The sequence below is a fragment of the Monodelphis domestica genome, chromosome 7 (genome assembly GCF_027887165.1).
Source record: "Monodelphis domestica isolate mMonDom1 chromosome 7, mMonDom1.pri, whole genome shotgun sequence".
NCBI classification, from domain to species: Eukaryota; Metazoa; Chordata; class Mammalia; order Didelphimorphia; family Didelphidae; genus Monodelphis; species Monodelphis domestica.
In genome coordinates, this window is record NC_077233.1 from 81,359,726 (window position 1) to 81,384,295 (window position 24,570).

General features: G+C 35.8%; 1 protein-coding gene across 12 annotated transcripts in view; it reads left to right on the top strand.

The window, feature by feature from the left end:
- TNS3 (tensin 3) overlaps positions 1-24,570 on the top strand; it is a 481,975-nt gene that overhangs the window by 445,637 nt on the left and 11,768 nt on the right. For all 12 annotated transcript variants that reach the window (XM_007500437.3, XM_056804865.1, XM_056804871.1 and 9 more), the window contains 7 exons: positions 3,882-4,053; positions 6,587-7,230; positions 7,937-8,023; positions 12,768-12,899; positions 15,757-15,852; positions 17,118-17,195; positions 18,339-18,416. In XM_007500437.3, the coding sequence (XP_007500499.2) occupies positions 3,882-4,053; positions 6,587-7,230; positions 7,937-8,023; positions 12,768-12,899; positions 15,757-15,852; positions 17,118-17,195; positions 18,339-18,416 (1,287 nt within the window). The remainder of the gene's footprint in view (positions 1-3,881; positions 4,054-6,586; positions 7,231-7,936; positions 8,024-12,767; positions 12,900-15,756; positions 15,853-17,117; positions 17,196-18,338; positions 18,417-24,570) is intronic.

Sequence of the window (24,570 nt, forward strand, 5' to 3'; positions counted from 1 at the left end):
AACATGACATTCTCAAGCCATAGAAAAAATTGGAATGTTTATTAAAATACTAACCAGGGAATATAATTAATTTCCCATTTATTATCATATGAGTTTACTGATTATATTATCATATTTATCACACACTTTATGTTATCTATAATATCACTTATTGAAAAATAAGGCAAACATTGTAATAACTGTCTTGAAGTTCGATGATATGCAAACATGTATCCATGTTGTAGTGTATCATTTCTGAACCACTCAGTTTGATAGTTCTATGATTTGCTTGAATGATCTGGTTTCATCTTTCCTTGATGGTTCAGCAGCTTTCAGAGATGAGAACTTAATGATGTACATTCAGTTGAAATTAGACAAAACTGGCTAGTGTTTGAAACCACTTGGCTTAATGATCATGCCATTAGTACTTTTCTTAGCTATAATTGACATCGTCATGAACTTAAAAAATATATTGCTCTGTATAGTTTAAACATTCAATAAAATTCAATAATTGAATGTTTATTTTTTTTTAATTTGAAATCTGGACACTAGTCCTAAACTTCAGCTGTGGGGAGACGAAGTAATATAGTAGAAGATATGTGAAATGTGTAGTCAGAGGGCATTGGTTTCGTTTCCTGGTTTTCCTTTCTGCAGACTATGTTAGTTTGCACAGGCGATTCAATTTCTATGTGCTTCTTTTCCCCCCATCGGTAAAATAAGAGTGATCAGCTAAGGGCTTGCAAGATTCCTTTGAGGTTTTTATCTGTAAACCTACTGAAATCTGAGGGTAACGTATTCAGTTAGAGCTGAGCATTTCTAAGAATTAAAAAGTTCTAGAAACCCTGTTACCTCTAGCCAAAACAAACAATGTTATTAAGAACAAAATAGACAAAAATATGTAATGGACAAAAATCAGGGTTTTTTTGTTGTTATTCAGACATTTCAGACTCTTTGTAACCCCATTTGGATTATTTTGGCAAAGATACTTGGATTATAATTTCCTTCTCCAGTTCATTTTACAGATGAGGAACTAAAACAAATAGGATTAATTGACTTGCCCAGGGTCACCCAACTAGGAAGTGTCTGAGGCCATATTTGAACTCAGAAAGATGAGTTGTCCTAAGTTTAGCACCAGTATTTTCTGCTACCTGAATTACCTGAATGCCCATAAAAATCAGATAAGTAATATTATTAAAAAGTGGATAATTTTCTTGTAGACTGCTTTCAGAAAGAGATCCTCATTGATCTGGCATTAACAAAATGAAGTCTGAATTTTTTCACATGTAATTTTGCAAAGAAATAGATTTTTTATGAGTTTATATTTAGAAATAAGCAGCTACCAATGTTTCTGACACTTCATTTTGTAAACTGAGAAATCTGCTTAAGCTTTCCAAATAATAGAAGTCATATTAATTTTTTAAATAATCCTACCAAAGAAGCAGCTTGAAAAGAAGCCAAATGCATGAATGACATTGTATTCAGATTTCTCTCTTTTCTATAGTTGAGTTTGGGGGCGGGCAGGGAAAGATAGGAGATATTTATATAATGGAAAGGCCAAAGAATATGGAACAAAGGAACCAAAGCTCAGATTTTGGCTTCAAGATTTACTATTCTGTGGAACTGGGAAATTTCCTATTGAATCTGAGACTTTGTAAGGAATTTCAGGGCCTAATAAGATCATACTTTACCAAGTATCTTCTCAGGGAAGGGGTATTACCATGGATAATATTGGACCTGTATGAAAAAAATGTTATAGTATCCAGATTTAAAAAAAAAAAAACTAAAACTAAAACTGGGGTCAGCTGGGTAGCTCAGTGGATTGAGATCCAGGCCTAGAGATGGGAGGTCCTAGGTTCAAATCTGGCCTCAGACACTTCCGAGCTGTGTGACCCTGGGCAAGTCACTTAACCCCTATTACCTAGCCCTTACCACTCTTCTACGTTGGAACCAATACACAAGTATTGATTCTAAGATAGAAGGTAAGGGTTTTATTTTTAAAAAAAAACTAAACTAAAACTAAATGAGATACAGGTGGAAATAGATAACGAATAATGATACTAGATCATAGATAAATAATAATGGTGGTGTAGTTTAATTTTCCCCTTTCAGAACTAATAATTCTAACAGAAAAAAATAAGAATAAAGAGAAGGAGGTAAAGAGAACCTTAGATAAGATAAATAAGATAGCTATGTGGAAAGCCCACACCCACCTGCATGAGATTAATAATAGAATTAAGCCCAAGCATACCAATAATCTAAGCATGGTTTCTGGTAGGGCAACAATGGCTTAGAGAGTTTAAATATTTTGCAAGAGTCTTAATATTCATCATACTATTGAGGTAATCCTATGTCTTTGAGGGGTTGTGGCACTGGAGCAAAAGTTCTACTAGGTATGATCAAGATGAAAAGACTTCTGGAAAGAGTATGGTCCTGGCACCAGATTGTGTCTGCTACCTAAGGACCAATCTAGGGAAATATGGTCCTGGTAATGTATGTTAACTGAAACCAGCCAGACCAAAGTGATCAGATTAAATACTGATAGGAACATAGAGAAACAGACCAAATATTACATTACTAGAGCATCTAGAGGGATTTTTAAATTTGTTTTTAAAGAAAAATGATGGAATTATACATTAAAAGCTGTAAAACTGTTCATACTCATTGACCTAGAAATCACATTACTAGGGATAGGTCCTAAGGGCATTACTGAGAGGATAAAAGCTGTGTTTGTATAAAAATACTCTTAGAAGTTTTGTTTATTATTATGACATAATAATTGGAAACAATACAAATTCATTGAATGGGAGAAGTGACCGAATATATGTGAATGTAATGGATTCTATTATATAATTAAGATGACAGAAATATAAAAAATAAGGGAAATATATGAAGAGATGAAAAGAGAAGAAAAGATAATAAGAATAATACATACCATGATAACATTAAAAATGTAAAAGAATCAAGAAGAAAAATATATCCATGTAAAACAAATCCAAAGGGAGCTCAAAAGCAGACGATAGCATATATATATATGATTTGCACAATTTAAAACAAATTTTAAATAGTGTTCCGTTTATGGTTTTGCATATAATTTTTTTATTAATTTGTTTAGTTAAATGTTTTTTAGTAGTGGTTGTGGTTATTAAGCATATAATTTAAAAAAAGAACCCCCTCTATAATATCTTTCAGAATTGGTTATTAGGCCTCTGTCTAAAGACCTATAAATGCCTTGCTCAAGGCATTGCACATTTCTACCACTCTCTTGGCTTGGGACTATTTTCTGTTGTTATTATTGTTGTTTTCTTTTGTTTTCCTTTCAAATGATTTAGAGGCTCCTCTGGATCACTTATTACTCTTACTTTTGCTGTCTTGGGCAAAGCTGAAAAAACTTATCCTTCTTCCCTGTGACAAGCCATTCAGTGATTATGACCTCTCTAATCTTCACTTTGCTCATCAAAACAATGAGAGAATAATTCCTTGTTAGCTCTGGAGTATAATATAAATGTGAATTATCTGCTGAAATCGCAGTAGACAAAAGTAAATCAAGTACACACCTGGAAATAGGTTGACAGTTGTCAACATATATGGTTTTTTCTTGGCTTTTGAAATCAGGATTCCTTAAGTTTGGAGACAAATCAGCTTATTGATGCTTTAAAAAAAAAAAACAACCAAAAACTTAACCTAATATAAATGCAAAATGACCAGGTGAACAAAGAGCACTTCTTTCCATGTACCATGTTTTAATTGGCTAAGGCATCTGTGGTCTCCATAAAGGTGCCAAAATGCCAGACATTTCATTTAAAAGGAGTTATAATTTCTGAAAGTACAGACTATTTATTAGTGATTTTCCTAACAATTTTGACTAAGGTCTATTTGTATTTTGGGGGGTTTCTTCCTTGTAGAACCTCGGAGTTACACTGAAGGGCTTACTCACTCAGTGGTGATGTCGGACAGCCCAATTGGAACAAACCCTGGTCTGTTTCGGTCTGAGAGGCCAACAACCCCTTCTTGTCAACGGACTTTTCCATCTGCCTGTACAACTTCAAGCAAAAGCCCTCTCCAGAGAGGCGAGAGGTAGGAAGAATGTATTGGCAAAATTACCTATTCCCCTGAAAGAAATGGGCTTTGAGTCAGTTAAGAAATAGAGAAATTGATTTCCATATTGAATTACAATTGCTTCTACTTTTCTCTGAATTTTTTCATAAGGTAAATAAAGTATTTTAGGTGAGGAACTTCTGTCTCCTCAGGAGATTTTATCAATCGAATTATTTTATATTATGTATATATAACACAAATTATAATACTTCATTACTGTCACTGAAATATTAAGAGTGAATTTTGGGAAATTAGTGACTTGACACCACTTTGACCACAGTTCAGTAGCTCTTAGTTAAAGTAATATACTATGGGGGCCACAGATATGGTTTAATTGCCCTATTCGCCATTTGTCTCCATTATCTTCCATGGCTACAGACAGCATTGGTGTAAAAGAAGGACTCTCTCCTATAGAATGTGGCCAAATTAGTACAATTAGCCATGTTTTAGTAGTGAGATCAGATCTTTTACCCAGGCAAACATTAGTAGAATAAAAAATATCGCTAGGCTAGGAATCAGAAAATTTAGGCTTTAACTTGGCTACCATTAAGTGAATGGACAAGACATAGATAAAATAGAAAACTGTTCCTCAGTTTTTTTTAATAAGTAAAATAAGGTAGTTTACTGCCCAACCTACCTCACAAAGTGGTAGTAAAAATTATATGTGATTGTATTCATTCGCTAAATACATAGCAAGTACCTTCATAACTAGCGTTAAAATTTTTAAAGGTGAATATGATGTTTATTCTACCTGCCACCTCCTTCCTCCAAGAGTTTACAATCTCAGAGCAAAAGTAAGAACTGTACAGAAATTAGCATGGAACATCATATTTTTATAGAGTTAAGAAAAAGTACAAAGGGTTATGGGAATTTAAAAAGAGAGATACCGGGATCAAGGAATATGTCCTCAGAAAATATACATTGAGGTAACACTTAAAGGACTTGTAAGATTTCAGTGACAGAAATGGCCTAAGAAGTCATTTTAGACAGAATGAATGGTCTGAGCCAAGTCTGGAACTAGGAAAGCATGGGTATGTCTAAGAAATCATGAATTTATCTGGAGAGCTGTGTATATTAAAGATGCTCTGGGATATAATTATGAGAAGATAAACAGAGTCCTTATTGTAAATAGAATTAAATGCCAGACTAAGGCATTTGAACTTTATTCACTTAACAATGATGGAGTCTTTGAAAGATTTTGTTTAGGTGAGTAATATTATAGTTTAGGAATGATTATGAGAAAAATTTCTTAGCCATTCTATTTGTATAACAGTGGAATAGATTTTCATGTGCTTGTTAATAGTTTTCTTTATCTTTATCTGAAAATTGCCTATTCATTTCCCTTGCCCATTTATCAATTGGAGAATGGCTCGATTTTTTTTTGTACAGTTGATTTAGCTCTTTATAAATTTGAGTGATTAGACCTTTGTCAGAGGTTTTTGTTATAAAGATTGTTTACCAATTAGTAGATTGGCTAACATGACAGCAAAGGAAAGTAATAAATGCTGGAGGGGATGTGGCAAAGTTGGGACATTAATTCATTGCTGGTGGAGCTGTGAACTGATCCAACCATTCTGGAAGGCAATTTGGAACTATGCCCAAAGGGCGACAAAAGAATGTCTACCCTTTGATCCAGCCATAGCACTGCTGGGTCTGTACCCCAAAGAGATAACAAGGGAAAAGACCTGTACAAGAATATCCATAGCTGCGCTCTTTGTGGTGGCCAAAAATTGGAAAATGAGGGGATGCCCATCAATTGGGGAATGACTGAACAAATTGTGGTATATGTTGGTGATGGAAGACTATTGTGCTCAAAGGAATAATGAAGTGGAGGAATTCCATGGAGACTGGAATGACCTCCAGAAAGTGATGCAGAGTGAAAAGAGCAGAACCAGGAGAACATTGTACACAGAGACCAATACACTGTGGTACAATTGAATGTGATGGACTTCTCTACTAGTAGCAATGCAGTGATCCTGAACTATTTGGAGGGATATATGAGAAAGAACACTATCCACATCCAGAGGAAGAACTGTGGGAAAAGAAACTCAGAAGAAAAACAACTACTTGATCACATGGGTTGATAGGAATATGACTGGGAAAGTAGACTCTAGAAGATCACCCTAGTGCAAATATGAATAATATGGAAATAGGTCTCGATCAATGGCACATGTTAAACCTAGTGGAATTCTGCATCAGATATGGGAGGGGGTTAGAAGGAGGATAGGGAAAGAGCATGAGCCTTGTAACCATGGAAAATATTCTAAATCATCTAATTAAATACAATTTTTTCAAAAAGTGGAATAGGTTGCCTCAAAATGTGGTAGGAACCCCTTCGTTAGAGGTTGGTTGTCTGAGAATGTTACCACGAAGATTCCCTTTGGGTATGAGTTGGACTAATTGGCCACTGAGATTTCTTCCAACACTTGAATTACATCAGTTCCTTTTTCTGTTGCATGGGATGCTGCCACATTTTCCTCATTTTACTGTTTTTTTTTTTCTTTTCAAATAGCCCTTCTACAACAGAGCACCAATGGCTAGAAAGCAGTCCCAAATCTTCTCTTTCACCACAACTGTCAATGATGGGGAGCAACCGACCCACAGGTTTCCTTGTGGGTACAGAGTTTTCCAGTCCAGGACCAGAATCTTCACTCTTGTCTCATTTCCCGCCTTCAGAGCTACAAGTTTCTAATCTAAACAATCATGAAAACTCACCAGCAGAACAGTCTCAAGAAATTCTGGCCAGCCAAAGTGGCCGGGCCTTCCTAAACTTTGGTGTGCCTAGCATTGGGAACAGCCTACAGCCTGATGAGAAGCCTGGGACCTTACTGACTAATTCCAATGGAGCTTCTAAGCCACCAATTGCCCCAATGGCGGGAGTTGTCGACAATGGCTTCTTGTCTCATAATTTTCTCACAGTGGCCCCTGGACACAACAGTCAACACAGTCCAGTCCTACAGCATGCTGGATTATCCCTACATTCACAACCACCCCTTCCTGAGAAGAAGAGGATATCTGAAGGAGATCGTTCCTTTGGTTCTGTCTCTCCATCTTCTAGTGGCTTCTCCAGCCCCCATAGCGGGAGTACAAACAGCATCCCTTTCCCAAATGTCCTTCCAGACTTTGCTAAAGTTTTAGGATCCTCACCCTTGCCAGGTACGTGATGCTGTTTTGTATCAAGTGATCCGTAATCTCTGTATATTGAGTTTGACTTAATCTTCAGAGATGAGTTTGAGTAGCTTTTTGTAAAGAAAACTTGAATGTTTATTTAAAAAATACATTCATGCTTTGTTGTGTGAATTAGTCTTTAAAATACAACAGGCAGATTATTTAGAAGTTTTGGAACAGTGTTAGATAGATACAATGATAGTTCTTGCTCTGGTGCTTACCCATGAGCAATGGTTGATCCCAAATACCTGCTATTAACTTATTCTGCATTCTTCTGTATGTCTCCAGGTTTGATTCATGGCGGGCATACAAAACACAGATTTTGCTAGTCATTCTCTTTGCCTTTCAGGCAAAATCATTGCCCTGCTGAGTTCCATATTTAAAAGTAGTTTCAAACTACATATTTTCAGGTTTTATAGCTACAAAAAGGCTTTTTAATGGTTCTTGCAAGCTCCTAATCAAAGTATCCTGGTTTGTTTATTTTATGTTCTTAAAATATTCCATACATCTCCCAAGACTCTCATTTGGATTGTGGTATTTTTTGCTCCCTTTCCTTCCCCCTTCTCCTCACTGCTCCCACCACCACAGTGGTTGAACTCCAAATTCCTAGTTAATCAGAACCTTACTGACCGAGGCGAGAAGTTACAGCAGGAAATGACCTTTGCAATAACTACTTTCTAATTTTGTTTTGCAGAAAATCCCACCGACAAAGATGTGACTGTGAAATTTGTTCAAGACACATCTAAGTTCTGGTACAAGGCAGATATTTCAAGAGAACAAGGTACTGCATTAAAAATGAAAATACTATTTATATCTTCACTGATATCTTTGATGCCTTAGAACCTAGCTTGACTCCTAGCTACAGGGAAAGGAGGAAAAAACAATCTTAGCCTATGAGCATCTGAAAGTCAAGTTAGAATCCTTTAATGTGGATTTAATTAGGGTTGTTTAATTAGAATGCAGACTACATTTTATTGTTCTACCCTAAGGGAAAATGTTATTATCATTAAACTTTTATTTGAAAGTTTACACTAGCTAATGAGAGAGAGAATGTGGCATGAGCTGGAGGCAAGGGTAATTCACATATGTTATGCAGACTTTTGTCCCATGATCCAGTCTGTGAATCTCCAGGAGATTCTGAGACCTTCTAACTTCTACTGTTGAAATAACTAATAATTGTGATCAACAAATCCATTCTTGCAGTCATTTTTCAGGTCTATCACTACCCAACTCTTCATTTTTATTCTGACCATTTTCCTTAACTTTTTTAAAGAGAAAGAAGAGATGCAGAAAGAATGTCAAATTGCTTTTCAATTTCATTTTTCTGCCTCAAATGTTTAGCTAAAATATATAGTTAGGGTTGGTTAGGATGTGGGGAATCATATGCATTTGGTTTATTATTGGCAAATGAACTAATTGAAAATGTGTGGCTATGTCCACAGCAAATCCATACATGCTGATGCTGAAGTTTGAAATATTCATGTATATGTATTCTTAATAAAGCTGTGGATTTATTGTCTTGATACCTTGCATTCATATGGAGGGGCAACCTGGAGAGTGTAAAGAGCTCTGCCCTTGACTTCAAAACACTGGGGGTCATAGAATCATGAGATCAGAGATGAAAAGCTGGAAGGAGCCCCAGGATTTCCTCATTCCACAGATGAGGATACTGAGATCCAGGGAAGTTAATGACTTTGCCCAGAGTCACAAAGTTATTAAGCATCAGAGGCAGATTTTGAATTCAGACCAGTGTCCTTCCTATTGAATCATCTCCCAGCTCCAACACCTAAATATTTATACTGACCCTTGGAAAGTCTCGACCTCTGGGATCCCCAGTTTCCTCAATTGTAAAATGGAGAAAATATTTCTAATAGTATGTCATTCACAGCATTGTTTTCTAGATTAGCTTAAGGGTGTATATAAATAATTTTTTGAACTTATAAAACCATATATATGTATTTTTATCTACTAAATTATTTATAGTTTAGCTCAGTTTATTTTCTTAAATTTATTTTTCTTAGTATTAATTAGATCTTCACTGCATGTATAACCTTCTTAGACTCAGAATCTGTGCAAATGTGACGGTAGCTAGACTATATATTGATTCTGATCACACTGTGATAGATTTTGCCTACTGGCAAATAAGATACTGACTTTTTTTTTTCTTACTGGAGGTTTTGCATTTGCAAAGAATTTTGCTTTCTTTGAGACGGGTTACCCAAGGACCACATGGTAGAATTATTTGTAGAGGGATGAAATAAGACCTGAGTTCAAATTTTGCCTCAGAGACTTGCCAGTTGTATATAATTCAGGCAAATCCCTTAACCAATCTTGGACACAGTTTCCTCCTCTTTAAAATGGGAGAAATAATAGCATATAGACATTGTAAGGCTCAAATGAATATATGTAAAGTTCCTGGAAGATTTTAAGTGTTAGTTATCATTGTTTTCATGAAACCTAAAGAGAAGCAGCAAGGATGTAGAGTGAAGTACATCTCTCCTGCTTTTTGTTATCGAATCCCTAGCTAGTGGACCATGACAAAAAGCAGTGAAAAGACTGATTTACTGAGTTCGAACATAGAAAGCATCCAAGGAGGAGGAAAGAGAAGGAAATACTATCTTTACTCAGACTTTTGTTTGCCTCCCATTTTGTTTATTTGTTTGCATCTGTCTTGGAGAGCCATTTGAAAGCAGTGACAATATTGAGATATAGGGATGTCTAGAGTGGAGGGGATTTAAAAGTTCATTTTAAATGCTTATATTTTAGTTTTAGTTTAAGGGACTCTTCAGCATATTTCTGACCAAAGAAAAGCATTCTAAAATGATACCATGGGCATTCTAGTAGTTTGTTCAATAGATAAATATGGGTACCCACATTCCCTTCTTGTCTCTTCCCATGTTCAATCGAGTGCCAGTCTACATGTTAGGGATATATGCAAAATGCTCAATGGTGAGAACAAAAACAGATCCTCTGTCCTACACACCTAGAACCTGAGCTATGGAATAACTCTGTTTCATTGAACAGAAATCTATAAAAAGCAATATCAAATTCCCACCTGAATATGCAGTGTACAATTTGAAAATCAAATTTACAAAATAAGAAATTTTAAAAATTAAAAGAGAAATTGCAAAATTGCAATAGAACTGAAAAAGAACTTAAAAAGGACTCTTTTGAAGAAACAAAATTAGCAAAACTCCTACCCCCAATAGAGCACTGTGCCTGAAGTAAAGAAAACCTGAATTCAAATCCAGCATCAAACAAAACACTTACTAGCTGTATGTTCCTGGGTCTTCTTTGCCTTAATTTGTTAATTTGTAAAATGGAGAAAATAATAATAATACCTACTTCCCAAGGATGTTGTATAAACCAAAAGAAATAATAATTGTAAAGCACGGCACAGTGCCTGGCACATATTAAATGCTACATAATAATATATAGCAATTATTATTGTTTTATTATTATGTTATATATCACATAGTAAATATTATTATTAAATTTATGTTAAAAATAGAAAAATAGTCTGATTAATAAAATTTAAAATGAATGAGATTAAATTACAACAGGGAAGATAGAAAAATAAAAAATATCATAAGTAAAACAGAGATTACTATAAATTAAAAAAAGAGAAATGATGAGATCAACAATCTAATTGTAGAAAAAAGTAAATAAGCTACTTCTAACTGAAACTCTATTCAATAGTTCAGATAGATGTACAGAAGAATGATATAAACTTTAAAAGAATAATTAATATCTACATGAAACACATTTTTCTCCCAAACTGAGAGACTTTTGTGTCTATTTAATCCTGAAATAAATTTTTGTGGTATCACCCAGTACTTTGAATTCATCATATCGCTCAGCCACAACCCCTGCTGAGCCTTCCAAATGTTGATCATCTATCGATGTTTTCATAGTTAGCAGAGCTGAAGGTTCAGCTCAAGTCCTGAGCCAAGGACTCACACACACTCTTGCCACCTGGCAACTGCATCCACCACTTTGGTTAATTGGCTCAAACAGCATTCCAGTTTTTAAGGTATATACATGGTGGTAGGATTGTTTGTGAGACGATGTACTCTTTTTTTGGTATCCTAAAGAAGAATAAAAATGAATTTTCATTGAAATATGCTTCCTGAGTCAGTCAGTGCTTGAGGCCAACCGAATTTGTTCCCACTCCTCAGTATGAGCTTAGCTAGGCAGTCTTAGAGTCAGCTCCCCTATCTCTGCCACTGTGCAGCCCAAGGGATATTAGAAATGAGTCTTCTGGGTGCTCCCATTTTGTTTTGTATTATCATTCAGAGCAGATCATGGTTTTTTTATTTCCTTGCTGTCCCACCCCAAATACCCCACCCCAAACATCTCTCTTTCTCTCTCTTTTTTCTTTCTCTCTCCCTCTCCCTCCCTTTCCTTTTCATTTCCATGAAACTTTAAGTTAAATAAAAATATAATTTTAATTAATAGTAATTTAAAAATATGTTTATAGTATAAATAACAAACAAAAAATAAATAATATCAATAAAATATTTGTTATTTATGTATTTTAAATTGTATTTATATCAATATGAAGAGTTATTATTTTAAAATTGATATATACTACCTAGTTATTAAGGTCAGTAATGGACCATGTAATGGACCATAACAAGATGATGTGCTTAAGGCATAACTACAACTTCTTGCTTTTTGGGGTATCTCATATCATAATCCAACTCAGACAAATCATTAGAAAAGAAGGAGAAATGTTTCCATTCTAAATCTCTTTTTTTCTGACTTACAAGGAGTAAGAGTTTGTGGGTGCAAAATTAGGGAGGTTATTTTGAATATCTCTTTAGAAATCTTGCCTGAATCAAGGTACTTACAGACTATAAACTTTACTACTGGCTCAGTATTCTGTGATAAGAAACTTAAATCATCTTGTTTTTCCCTCCCTCTGTCTAATGTGGAAAGCCCTTGTGAATTTTAAATATTTAAGTGAAAGGTCTAATGTGTTTGGTGGGCTTTTTGTTTCTGAATAATATCTGATATTAATTAAATGCCTTATTAAACTTGTCTAAGAAATAGGGCCAGGGTGCTCTATGTTCCCTGTTTTGTGGATATGTTTATGTCTAGATATATTATACCCTCTCATCCCAGATGAGAAATATAGCTTCTCCTTTTATCATGCCCCTTCATTCTTCACCTTAAATTATTTCATATACTATATATTCTTTTTTTTTTCAAAAACATTTTCTCATTACAAGGCAAACCATATAGTGTGAATCTATGTGCCTGGATGCCAGGCATGCCAACATAGGAATCCATTCTACTATTTCTTCCCAGGGCACCAGAAAGAAGAGGGATGCCCTCTTTTAAAGGTTATAATTACTGCAGAGCAGCTGCTATTTGGTGAACTGAAACTATTCTAGAAAGGAGTGAGTGAGTGAGTGAGTGAGAGGGTCACTTGCGCATGGTATAAAGAGGACCTAGAGAAAAAGTTCTTTGTCTGTGATTGCCAACATGTGTTTCTTCCTTCCTTCCTTTGGTCCCTGCAGCTATTGCCATGCTGAAGGATAAAGAACCGGGCTCCTTCATTGTTCGGGACAGCCACTCTTTCCGGGGAGCCTATGGCCTGGCGATGAAAGTTGCTACCCCTCCTCCTTCAGTTCTGCAACTTAATAAAAAAGGTATTGTGGACTCATTAAAAAATAAAAAGTTATTTAGGGTGACTTGGGTGGTAGGGACTAAAGCCCTGTCCTTTGTAGAAGCAATTATATCCTCTAAAATCTGGGACTAGCTCAGGACCAAACAAAGCTCACAGTTAAGTCTCTTTTTATGCATCTCTTGGTTTCTCTGCTTTCAAGTAGATGATTTAGCAAGTAGATTACTTTGAGTACTCCTAGAGGATTTATTTCTATCTGTATTTGTTTTATTGAGAGAGTTTTTTAATATGGAGATTTATTCTTTCTCTATGTTGATAATGTTTTCATAATGTTACATTTTTTCTGTGTAGCCTCAGTTTACTTACTCCTGCCTCACTGATTCAAACAGCAAGAATGAAATTTTTGCTCCAAAGATCTATCTTCTAAGATATAGAAATATATATATATATATATGTACATATATATATATATAAGATATAGAGTATCCCTTTACTGCAACAAGAAATAATTCCAAAGATTATAATTTCTATTACAAAAATTATCTGACTACAAAATTACTAATGAGGTTTCTCATAATTTTAGGAGGTGGACATGGGGGTCTAAGATCTCCTGCATGTTTCAAAACAATTCTCAAATCTATTTTTACTACTCAAATAGTAGGCATCGATAAACCTCCAACATATAAAAATCAAGTTTTACACAGCACCTACTACAGATTAACAATGGAATAATTTTGGTTACAAAAAGGACTGTTTCCTTGGCTGGATGAGTGAATAAATGAAAAGGATTTATTAAGCTTGTGTTCCCAACATTGGGTTAACCAATGGGGATACCAATACAAAAGCAAAAACAAGCCCTCCAGCTTCTATCATTATTATTATTGTTATTATTATTATTATTAATAATAACTGTTACCAGAGGCAGCTAGAAGGCCCAATGAATAGAGAGCCAGGTCTAGAGTTGGGAGGTCCTGGATTCAAATGTGACCTCACACATTCTCTGGCTGTGTGACCCTGGGAAAGTTACTTAACTCCCATTACCCAAACCTTACTACTCTTATGCCTTGGAACCCAATAAACAATATTGATTCTGAGATGGGAATTAATGGTTTACAAAACTTAATGGAGAAAATACATATTTTCTTTGGTTTTTAGTGTAAAGAGTAAATATGTGTAAATATATACACATATATACACATATAACATGTGTGTACATTCATATATGCTTATGTATGCATATAATATGCTTTGAAGAACAAATAAAGAGCATATGGAATTCATTAGTCTATGTAGAAATGCAAGTGGTGATATATTAAAAATATCCATAGTTCCATTTTTGTCTTAGGTTACATTAAAAAGAAAAGGCTTTTCCCCAGGACACTGGATGCTTATTCATATTTTTTTATCTCTTATAACCTTTTGGCCTCTCTGTTAACTTTAAGGTAACAAGATACAGGATGTTTATAACTGGAAGCTTAAGAATGTCATAATGGATGCAGAATAGTGGCTGCTTTGACTCAGGTTATTGGCTGAAATGATGTCTTGGCTAGCATGTCATCATCTATATTCTTGGTCTGGCAGTAGGATTTCAAGATCCAAGAAGAGGGCTGGAAAGCTTACTAAAACTAGCTAATATCCACATTGAGTCATCATAACAATGTTAAATACCATGGAGACAAGCTCTGGAGGAGGATAACCACTCCACACCCAATTGAGTCCTCTATATATGATCCACAGGCACTTTGATTTGAAGTTGTTACTTCTTACCACTGGCATCCCAACCAGAATTCTAACTTTTTTGGTTTTTACAGCATTGGCTTATTTTGTCCCCTACAATTTGGTTTAACTGACATTTTTTTCCTATTTTGGGGAGGTTGGTTTTTTTTATTGCTTCTCTCAAAATTAGTCACTTTATTTCCCCAGGCCTCACCACCACATCTCAAGTTTGCCATTTTTTATTTAGTTTGTGTTGGATATTTTCAAGCAGAGAACCCTTAATTCTTTTTCATTCTGTTCTTGTGTTTTGTTTGTATTTTTCTATTAGCAGAATGATTTATTAGTCAATGATAGATTTATGTTGTATTGTGTGTTTTGAGTTCTATTCTTAGTTTACAGAAAAAAGAAAATGTAAACATTGTTAATGGCCTTGTCATGTGTTAGGGCAGAAAGACCACTGGGTTTAGAGTCATTAGATATGCATTTAAATTGCTTTAATTTCATTTCCAAATTCTGCTTTATACAATTGTCACCTTAGCCAAGTTACTTCAGCCCTTGGGGCTCTGGTTAATTACTATGAAATGGGAAAGTTAAAAAGATAGTTATATTTCCCAAGATCCTTTTCAGCTCCAAACATATGCTCCTATTTGAGTTCATAAGAATCAGAATATTTTAATTCCTGTGTTAGGAATTTTAGAGGGTGTTTGTGTGTGGATATGTATACATATATAATACAGAAATACAAATTTATTTCGTTATTCTTTTTCTTCCCTATTTAGAAACTTTCACCAATTTATATTACTTCTACTTCTCCCCACCACACCCCACAACTTCTACACCGTCTGATAGAAAAGAATAGTAAGCATGACAAATGCCTTTCTCCTAATTAAAAGTTTTCTCCTCTCTGGATAATTGGCAGGATAACCCTATTCTGATTAGTTTTTATTAGCAGACATTCAGTGTCTCCCACACTAATATTATAGTTGTGAGATTGTAATATCCAAGTATATATTTTTTCATCCAACATCTGCATCTTGCCAGTACTGTAGTCAACAAAACTTTGCTACCAAGGCTTTGTCTGAAAAGATACCTTTTCATATCAATGTTCATCCCTTCCTAAATGTCTCATTTAATAGTTTTGTTTTGTTTTTTAACTTTTTTTTTAGCTGGAGATTTGGCCAATGAACTTGTCAGGCACTTTTTGATTGAGTGTACCTCTAAAGGAGTACGATTGAAAGGATGCCCAAATGAACCATATTTTGGTAAGTTCTCTGGGAAACTGTTCTCAAAGTTTAAAAACCTGGGGAGAGCCACTATGGTCTCCAAACAGAAATTCACAAGTTCTGTGATAGCAGTATTTTGCTTCCCAGGTCATTTTGTAGTGCTCAGATCTTGGAATATCCCTGATGTGAATTATTATTCTTAAAACATTTCCCTTCATTTCAACCTCAAGAATTACTTAATATGCAAAAGTTACCTGTGGTGAATAATGTCAGAATTCCCCTATTTTCAGTTGTTTTATGTGAATATACCAAATACTTGAGATTATATTGTTTATATGTTGGTCATTTAGTTTATATTTAACTGTACTTGCAGTTATAAGTTGATTTTCATTTAGTATTAATTTTTAACTCTTCATGTTGGATGAATTTCCTGTCCAGTATAAGGAGACTAGGGAACAAATGATTGAAAACATGAGATATTTATGTGCCTAGCACAGTGCCCAATACCTAGTAGAGACTTAATGAATTCTTTCTCCCTCTCCCTCTTCTTACCAAAGTATGAATCACTCAATAGAAACAGAAGAGCAAAGCAAATTTTACCAGAGAATGCTTATTAATATTTCTGAATTGTTTATATATATGTGTATATATATATTACATATACTTCTCCATCTCTCCTATTCTTTCTATCCCCAACTGCCATTCCCTACCCATTAAGCCACAGAGCTGAGTCAATTCTAGAAAATGGGACAGTCCACAGCAGAAAATATAGATATCTTACTGGTCCCTATTATACTCTAGGTTCATAAACATTGATTTAGACAGAAAAAAGTATTACCAACTTAATTTTTATTTCACAAATAGACAGTAACACTGAGAATTAACCAGTAATGTGGATAGTTTAAAATATTATCTTTCTTTTTAAAGGGCTGATGACTTTTTGGTTGTTTGCATATCTGAAACAAATTTAAATTATCTCTCTGTCTCTGTCTGTCTCTGTCTGTCTCTGTCTCTGTTTCTGTCTGTCTGTCTGTCTCTCCCCTTCCCTCCCTCCCTCTCTCCCTCTCTCTCTCTCTCTCTCTCTCTCTCTCTCTCTCTCTCTCTCTCTCTCTCTCTCTCTCTCTCTCTCTCTCTCTCTCTCTCTCTCTCTCTCTCTCTCTCTCTCTTTCTCTCTCTCTCTCTCTCTTTCTCTCTCTCTTTCTCTCTCTTTCCCCTGTCCCCTCTCCTTCCTCTCCCCCTTTCTCCCTCTTCTTCCTCCCCCCACCCCGTTGTTCTCCATGCATGTTTAAATTTATCTTTTTCAGGGAGTTTGACAGCTTTGGTCTATCAGCATTCCATTACTCCTCTGGCATTGCCGTGCAAACTCCTCATTCCAGACAGAGGTATGTTTGTTCAGAAATGTAATGTTGTCCTCAGTATGTTGGTCTCCTCTGTAGCTTGTTTTTAATTTTCAAAATATAGCTTCTTCAGCAGCAAACACATTTGAGCAAAGTAAAAGCTGTGGTTTCCCTCCAAAACACAGTAAAACATTGAGCTAAAAATAAGAATGTAAAATCTAATAGATAACTCTTATATGTTGCTTTTTAGATTCAGAAAATCAATTGTACAAATACAGACAGGAATATACATTTGGACAGTTTGTGTAAAAACAAAATCTAGGCAATTGATTAAAACAAGCTCTGTTGACTACACTATGTCACTTCCATAGTGTAGAATTCCAGATGTAAAGCCAGAAAGGATCTCTAAGGCCATTTAATCTAATCTTCTCATTTTATAGATTAGGAATTACATGGCCATTAGGATGAAGAAGCTGCTAAAAAAAATCTAACCTAGGGGCCAGCTGGTGGCTCAGTAGTTAGAAAACCAGGTCTGGAGATAGGAGGTTCTGGGTTCAAATTTGGCTTCAAACACTTTCTAGCTGTGTGTCTCTGGACAGGTCACTTAACCCCCATTGTTTAGCCATTACCACTGTCCTGCCTTGGAGCAAATACATAGTATTGATTCTAAGATGGAAGGTAAAGGGTTTTTTTTTTTAATTTAACCTAATTTAAAATTGCAAAGATAATGTGAAAATAATGAGAAATAATATTTGTACATAACTGCATCTTAGTATTATACTCAGTATAGTTTGTCACATTGGAAGAAGTTCATTGACAAAACAGGAATGATTAGCAGTGTTCAGCATAGACGTTCTGGGCCACATTGTCACCCCAACATTCCTAGGATCACTCAACAGATTAAAATGTAATTGGGAAATATTTTAAAAATAATAAAACTCCATTAGGATATAGATAATGTTAATATATGGTTTCCTAAGTCAATATGCAGGCCACAGGGATCGTTATTTATAGTTTAGTGATCCCTGTTTATATTTGAGTCTAAAGGTAGGAAAATCTGAGGCAAGAGACCTAGTGTATGGTGATAAAGTTGTAACGCTACCCAAAGTTTCTCCCTATAATTTTTTAAACTATATCATGGATCTCAGCTTACCTATATGGGTATTCATATTTTCTTTCTCCTTACAGATCCATTAGAAGAAATGACAGAAAATTCTCCACAAACTGCTGCAAATTCTGCAGCTGAACTGCTAAAACAGGGGGCAGGTTGGTAACCGTATCTTTTTTTTCTACTTCTATTTAATCCATGGTAATGATCTTTATCCTAATAAATATAGTGAGGAACCCAAAGAAGAAGAGAGATGCAATTATGTTTTCTGTATTACAACCTTTTTCCATGTCTCTCTTACTAATTTTCTGTATCACTTGCATTCTTAACTCTTCAAGATATTTGCAAGTTTCTTTTCTTTCCTTTCTTTGGAAATTTAGGAAAGCTACTTGTGTATTGAAGTCTTCTGGCTCTTTGTTTTAGACAATCCTTATAAAAAGAAATAAATAACAAGTATGCAAAGTGAATGATGAAATAGAATGCTAGCAAACATACAGTTTGAATTTAAGACCTCCATGCCAGCATATTCTGATATAATTCTAAATATACATTTTTGTCGGCAAGATTCCTTTAAAGCAGGCATTCTTCATCTAAATTCTATGAACTTGTGTTCTCTTTTTTAAAATGTTCATTGTATGCCAATATGATTGGTTACCTTTGTAATCCTCTGGTCTTTTCACATAATTAAAAACATCATGCAGAGAATAGAAGCCTTTCCCTCGACTTTATCAGATTGCCAAAAACATTAAAATGGCATATGTTTTTAAAGGAAAAGCAGTTAGAACAATTCTATCCTCATATCAACCTCTATTAATTCCACTCCTCTTTGTCTCCCAGGACCTTATCTGGCCTCATTTTACTTGCTTCAAAATTCCTACCCTTTACTAAATCAATTGGACCTTACACTGTTCTCTCCTTTGTTGAATCCCTTGCCCCATTTTCCTACTCCTTTTGATCCCTTTCTAAACCCAACCTTGGATTGCTGTCTCCTTCCTCCTTTTCCACTCATGGTCCTATGTTGCTGAGGAAAGATGAAGGAAGTCAGACTAGTGTTGTGTTGACTAGATCCATTACCAATCTGTTACTCAGTTCCAAATGGTTTTTCATTGCTATGCACCCATTCTTTTATCCCTCTGTGCAACTTTCTATTGAATGGCCCACAATTATGAACCTTCTCTCGCTTTCTCATACCATCCATGCCATTGCCTTCCTATTCCAAATTAACAGAGAACCTTGCCTAATAAGACTAAGAAAACTTGGGAACATCAGTCATTGGTTCCATTAATTTCACACTTCCAACTGCCTCATTCTTTCCTCCTGGGCTCCAGACTCAGAGAAAGAGGTATCCTTTCTTTTTGCCAATGCCAACCTCACTACTTGTGGCCTCCATCCAATCTCATCCCTTTTTATATCCTTCATCAGATTGTTTCCTTATTCTCTTCCCCTCTAATTTTCAGTCTTTCTTACTCTACCAACTCTTTTGCTGCTTTTAAAGTGACCAAGATCTCCCGTCTTTAAAAAAGAAAAAATCCACTTCTGACCTGTTTGTGAGTTGGGACTCCTTTGTGTCGGCTCTGTTTTATACATCTACCAATCACATCCATCTCATTAGCTCCCAGGGACTCAGATGCTATTGTCTGTGTGGATAACTTTCAGATATCCAGATCAGCCCTTAACTCTCTAAGTTAGACAATTGTAGTTCCTCTTAAATCCATCCTTTCTTCTAGAATCCCTATTTCTCTGGAAGATTCGACAATTCTTCCATTTCCCACGGCTCATCCTCAATCCTTCATTCTGACTTACCCTTATCAGTCAGTCAATCAACAAGTGTTATAGAGTAAACCTCCTTGATTTTTCCATCTGTCCTCTTTTCTTCTACTTCAGTCTACGCAGCCATCCCCTCTTTCATAGCATATTGTAATCCCTTTCTTTTTGGCCTTCCCATCTCTAGTCTTTCCTTTTTCCAATCCCTTCTCCACAAAACTCAAATTGATATTGCTAAAACAGCTCTGCTTTCGTTACTCTCCTGCTCAGGAAGGTTCAGTGTCTGCCTGTTGACTCTGGGATAAAATGCAAACTGCTTTGAAACTCCAAATCTTCTCAGGCTGCATCCCATTTTCCCGGGGAGGTTACCAGTCATTCCCTGTAGAATATCCTATGCCCCAATCAAACGTGCCTATTTGCTATTCCTCCTATACAGCTTTTGGGATTTTGCTTCCGTGTCTTTGGGGTAAGTGAGATGTGTGGAATAAGTATTTCTCAAGAGCTTGCAAAGTGCCAGGCACTGTGCTAAATGCTTTTCAAATGAAAGGCTCTCAATGCCTGAAATACTCTCCCTCCTAAACCCTGTGTCTGATAACTGCAACAACCTACTTCAAGGCTCAGTAAGAGGCCCTTTCTGATTCTAACAATTTTTCATGCTTCACCCTCAAAGCATTTTGTATTTACTTTGTATGTATACTATAGTGCAGGGTAGTAGAGAAAGATACTACCTTAAAATAAGGAAGAGCCAAGTTCAAGTTCTGCTGCCCCTGTCGTGTTCAGAGAGAGCAGCTAATCTTAATGGACTCACATTTGACCCTTTTAACAGCATTGGATATCAGAGCCAAATACAATAATATCAACTCCTTAATGTAGAATGCTAGTTATGTACTTTCTGGAGGCCAGCAAACTCTGAAACTGCCTTCAGTTAAAGTGAAAGCATATCATTTTGTTCTCTTCAATCCGGGACAACTGCAGGGTACACAGTGTTGAGAAGGAGAGGCAGAAGTCCCAGGGAACATGCCAGACAGCCCCATCTGGTAAGCATCATATCAAGGATCATTTAGCCCAGTGGAAATTTAATTAAACTTAATCAGGTTAAATGTGGATAAATTTGGAAGTTTAGTAGGTAATCAGGAGGGACCCATTTTTATTTAGCTCCATTGTTATTTCTGGCTCATGTCTATTCGCCAGCCTGTAGGGTCACTTGAGACTGAAACTTTCTAAGAAAACAATCTCTGCTCTGGCTCCCAAGCACCTTTCTGGAAGCTTATAGACCTTTCTTCATTGGCTTAGTTCTCATGTGCTAGACATGTTTTTAAAGGGCTATCATATTTTCCCTGAGTGTCTGATCAATACCTGTAACACTTTTTATTTTTTTTAATGGCAGAGAGGGCTCTTCTTATCTAAATGATAGGACATGGTTTAACACACCCAATCCCTATCCCACTATCACTTCATCAACTTATTTTTAATGTGTTTAAAATTGGAATTGATCAAAGATTTCTTGTAATGATCCTTCTCCTTGAAACAAATTGTGAACTAATAATAAAGTCACACATATGCAGCAGACACGGAAAAGAGAAAGGCATTGTGGGCATTCATTTTGGATTTGAAGTGAAATTATGATGACTTAGGACAAAAAAACAGCTTTTAAAATTTCAACTCTGAAGAAGAGTTGGGATTTCAAGAGATAAGCAAAGAGGAATGAAATGAGAAATTAGAATAACATCTTTTTCAAAGCCAATATCTCCTGATCATTTCCAGCATACTGGGCTTTATTCTGTTTCACTGATTTATCTTTAGCCAAACTCAGAGAACGTTACTTGAGTTGTAATAATTTATTCGTGCTCCTTCATTTTATAGGTAAGGGAAATGAGACCCATCCCCCACTCCTTAGGAGGGAACATAGAATTTAGAGGCAGAGACTGGTCTTTTAATCCATGAGTTACTCTATGTGAAACATTGGCCAAGTCATTCTGGGCATTCATTTCAGTATCTTTAAAATAATGGGGGTGGACTTTATGTTCCCTCAGGTCTCTTTCAGCTCTAACCTATGAACTTGTGTTAAATAACCAATGCTTCCCTCTGCTCAAAGCCTCTGGCTAGTTTTGTAAACCTTGCCTATTACTTAAGCCCCGTCTTCAGCTGGATAAAGTCACTTTGTCCTCGTCTTTATGTAGCCACAAAATTGACACGGTTGGCACTCCTTGTTCCAGAGGAGAGCTCAACTGAAAACGTTGAAGTTGGGAAAGAACTCTTTGTGGCCAAGCTTGGTTGGCAGGCTCTAGTCCCACTACACTGTTTCCAGCTTAGTTTACTCAGGTGGATTCAGTAAACATGCATTAACTTGCATGTGGTTGTCATTTCCCATAACAGAATGTAACTTTCTTGAGAGTACAGACTATTTCATGTTTACTTCTGTATTCCCAGGAGTAACAGTACCAGACATATCTTGGTACATAAGTACTTGTTGGTTGGTGGATCTGCAAAACATGGTTAGGTACCAGAAGCAATGCAGAGTTCAGCTTTGGTTTCCTCTTGCCTTTATGGAGCTCATCATCTAGTAAGGAGAAAAAAATTATGCTTCATTTTAATTGTGATTATAGATGTGAGATTTACAAATTGTTTTACCCATCTTGCATCACTGATAACATCATAACAACCCTGTGAAGTTGATGCTGTTTTACAGAAGAGGAAACAGACTGTGATAGACCTTCAAGTGACTTGCCTAGGACTACATAGTCAATCGGCATATGTCAGGCTATTTTAGACTCAGATCCTTCTAATTCAAAGTCCAGTGCCCGAATCCCAAGGTACCCAACCCATCATTATTATTTTTTTATCACTTCACAACCAATATATACATGATTATACATTAAGAACAAAACAAAATGTATTATGATAACTGTAGAATATAGTCATTATCATCACAGTATGTAAGGGAGATGGAAGCTTTGCTGAAGCTTTGTGTTTGGGCAGTGTTGGGGGGTGAGGGTTCTCACCCTCTGTGATAGAAACTTAGAAAGTTTATGGAAGAAGAAAGCTAGGTACTTCAGTGGATTGAGAGCCAGGCCTAGAGACAAGAAGTTGTGGGTTCAAATATGGTCTCAGATACTTCCTAGCTGTGTGATCCTGTACAAGTCACTTAACACCTATTGCTTAGCCCTTACCACTCTTCTGCCTTGGAAACAATAGTTAGTATTGATCATTATTGATAGATATGAGAGGATTCTTTTTTTAATTCAACTTTATTTTCAGTTTTGAATTTTCTCCCTCTTTCCTACTAATTGGGAGCATAAGGAGAGAGGGAGAGGGGGGGGGAGGGAGAGGGAGAAGGAGAGGGAGAGGGAGAGAGAGGCTGGAAGGTGGGGAAGGGAGAAAGGAAATGTTTTTTATTATTCTCATAATTAAAAATTCATAATTGATCAGAATTTATATGTCTTTCAAAGTTGATTATCTTTATACTATTGCGGTTACTCTATAACTTGTTCTGATTCTGCTCACTTCACTCATGCAGATCTTCTGAGGTTTTTTTGAATGACTTCCTTCATCATTTCTTATAGCACAATAGTACTCTCATATTCATGTACCATCTAAGATAAATAATAAGGGTTAAAAAAAAGACAAGTTCATGAAGGAAAATAATAGGAAATAATGCTGAAATGGTCTCTGCTTTTAAGATTCCCAAAAAAGGAGCAAAAGGAGCTCTTCTTTAGCCAGTGGTATAGAGATCCCTAACAGCTATGTTCCTAGTCAGGAAATGTTCTCATTTTATTGTAATGAAACCATGCTTGATTTCCTCAAATGAAAAAAAGGACATTGGAACCATTTCTGATATCATGTCCCCATCAGAATAAGGAAGTACAAAGTAAGGGAAGATTAGATCGTATGGAACTTTTGTAGATCCTGCTATCAGCTTTGGGAGGAAAAAATATCAGTTAAGGAAAGAGAGAAATTCTAAAATACAGGTGAATGACTCCATTCTATAAGAAACTGACCATGCAGTACAAAAAGATTGAACAGGTGGGGGATAGAAGAGGTGTAACTGAGCCAAGTAATTGCTAAGAGTAATGAAGAAAGGAGATTTTAGTACTGGGAGTACAAAGCCTGGATGAAGTCATTTGGGAACTTATTTCTGACTCTTTTCCAGTGGTTTGTGTATTAGGTATACAGGTATGAGAAACTTAACTAGTGTATCACAGTGACATGTAGTTATTAAATTAAGGTAGACAGTAGCAAATCTGAGAGAAAATTGATATGATGATAGAAAGTCAGGGTCATTTCTTTTTAAGGAAGTGAGAGATTCTCCACACATCAAGGCCTTTTTTTGTCCTGAACTCATTGATTATCTCAGAAATGCAAATTCTTTTGTTACAGAGAGATGGGGTTGTCAGGGGTTACCCTAGACCCTCTTTCCAGGTGGGTTCTGGATACCTCAGCAGACTCTTTAGTTCAGCTGGTGGTCATGTGGGATGGTAGCATGGGACTGAATTTGACGTTAAGACAATTTGATTCATTTTTAAAATTTGTCTTTATTTTCAGTTTTGA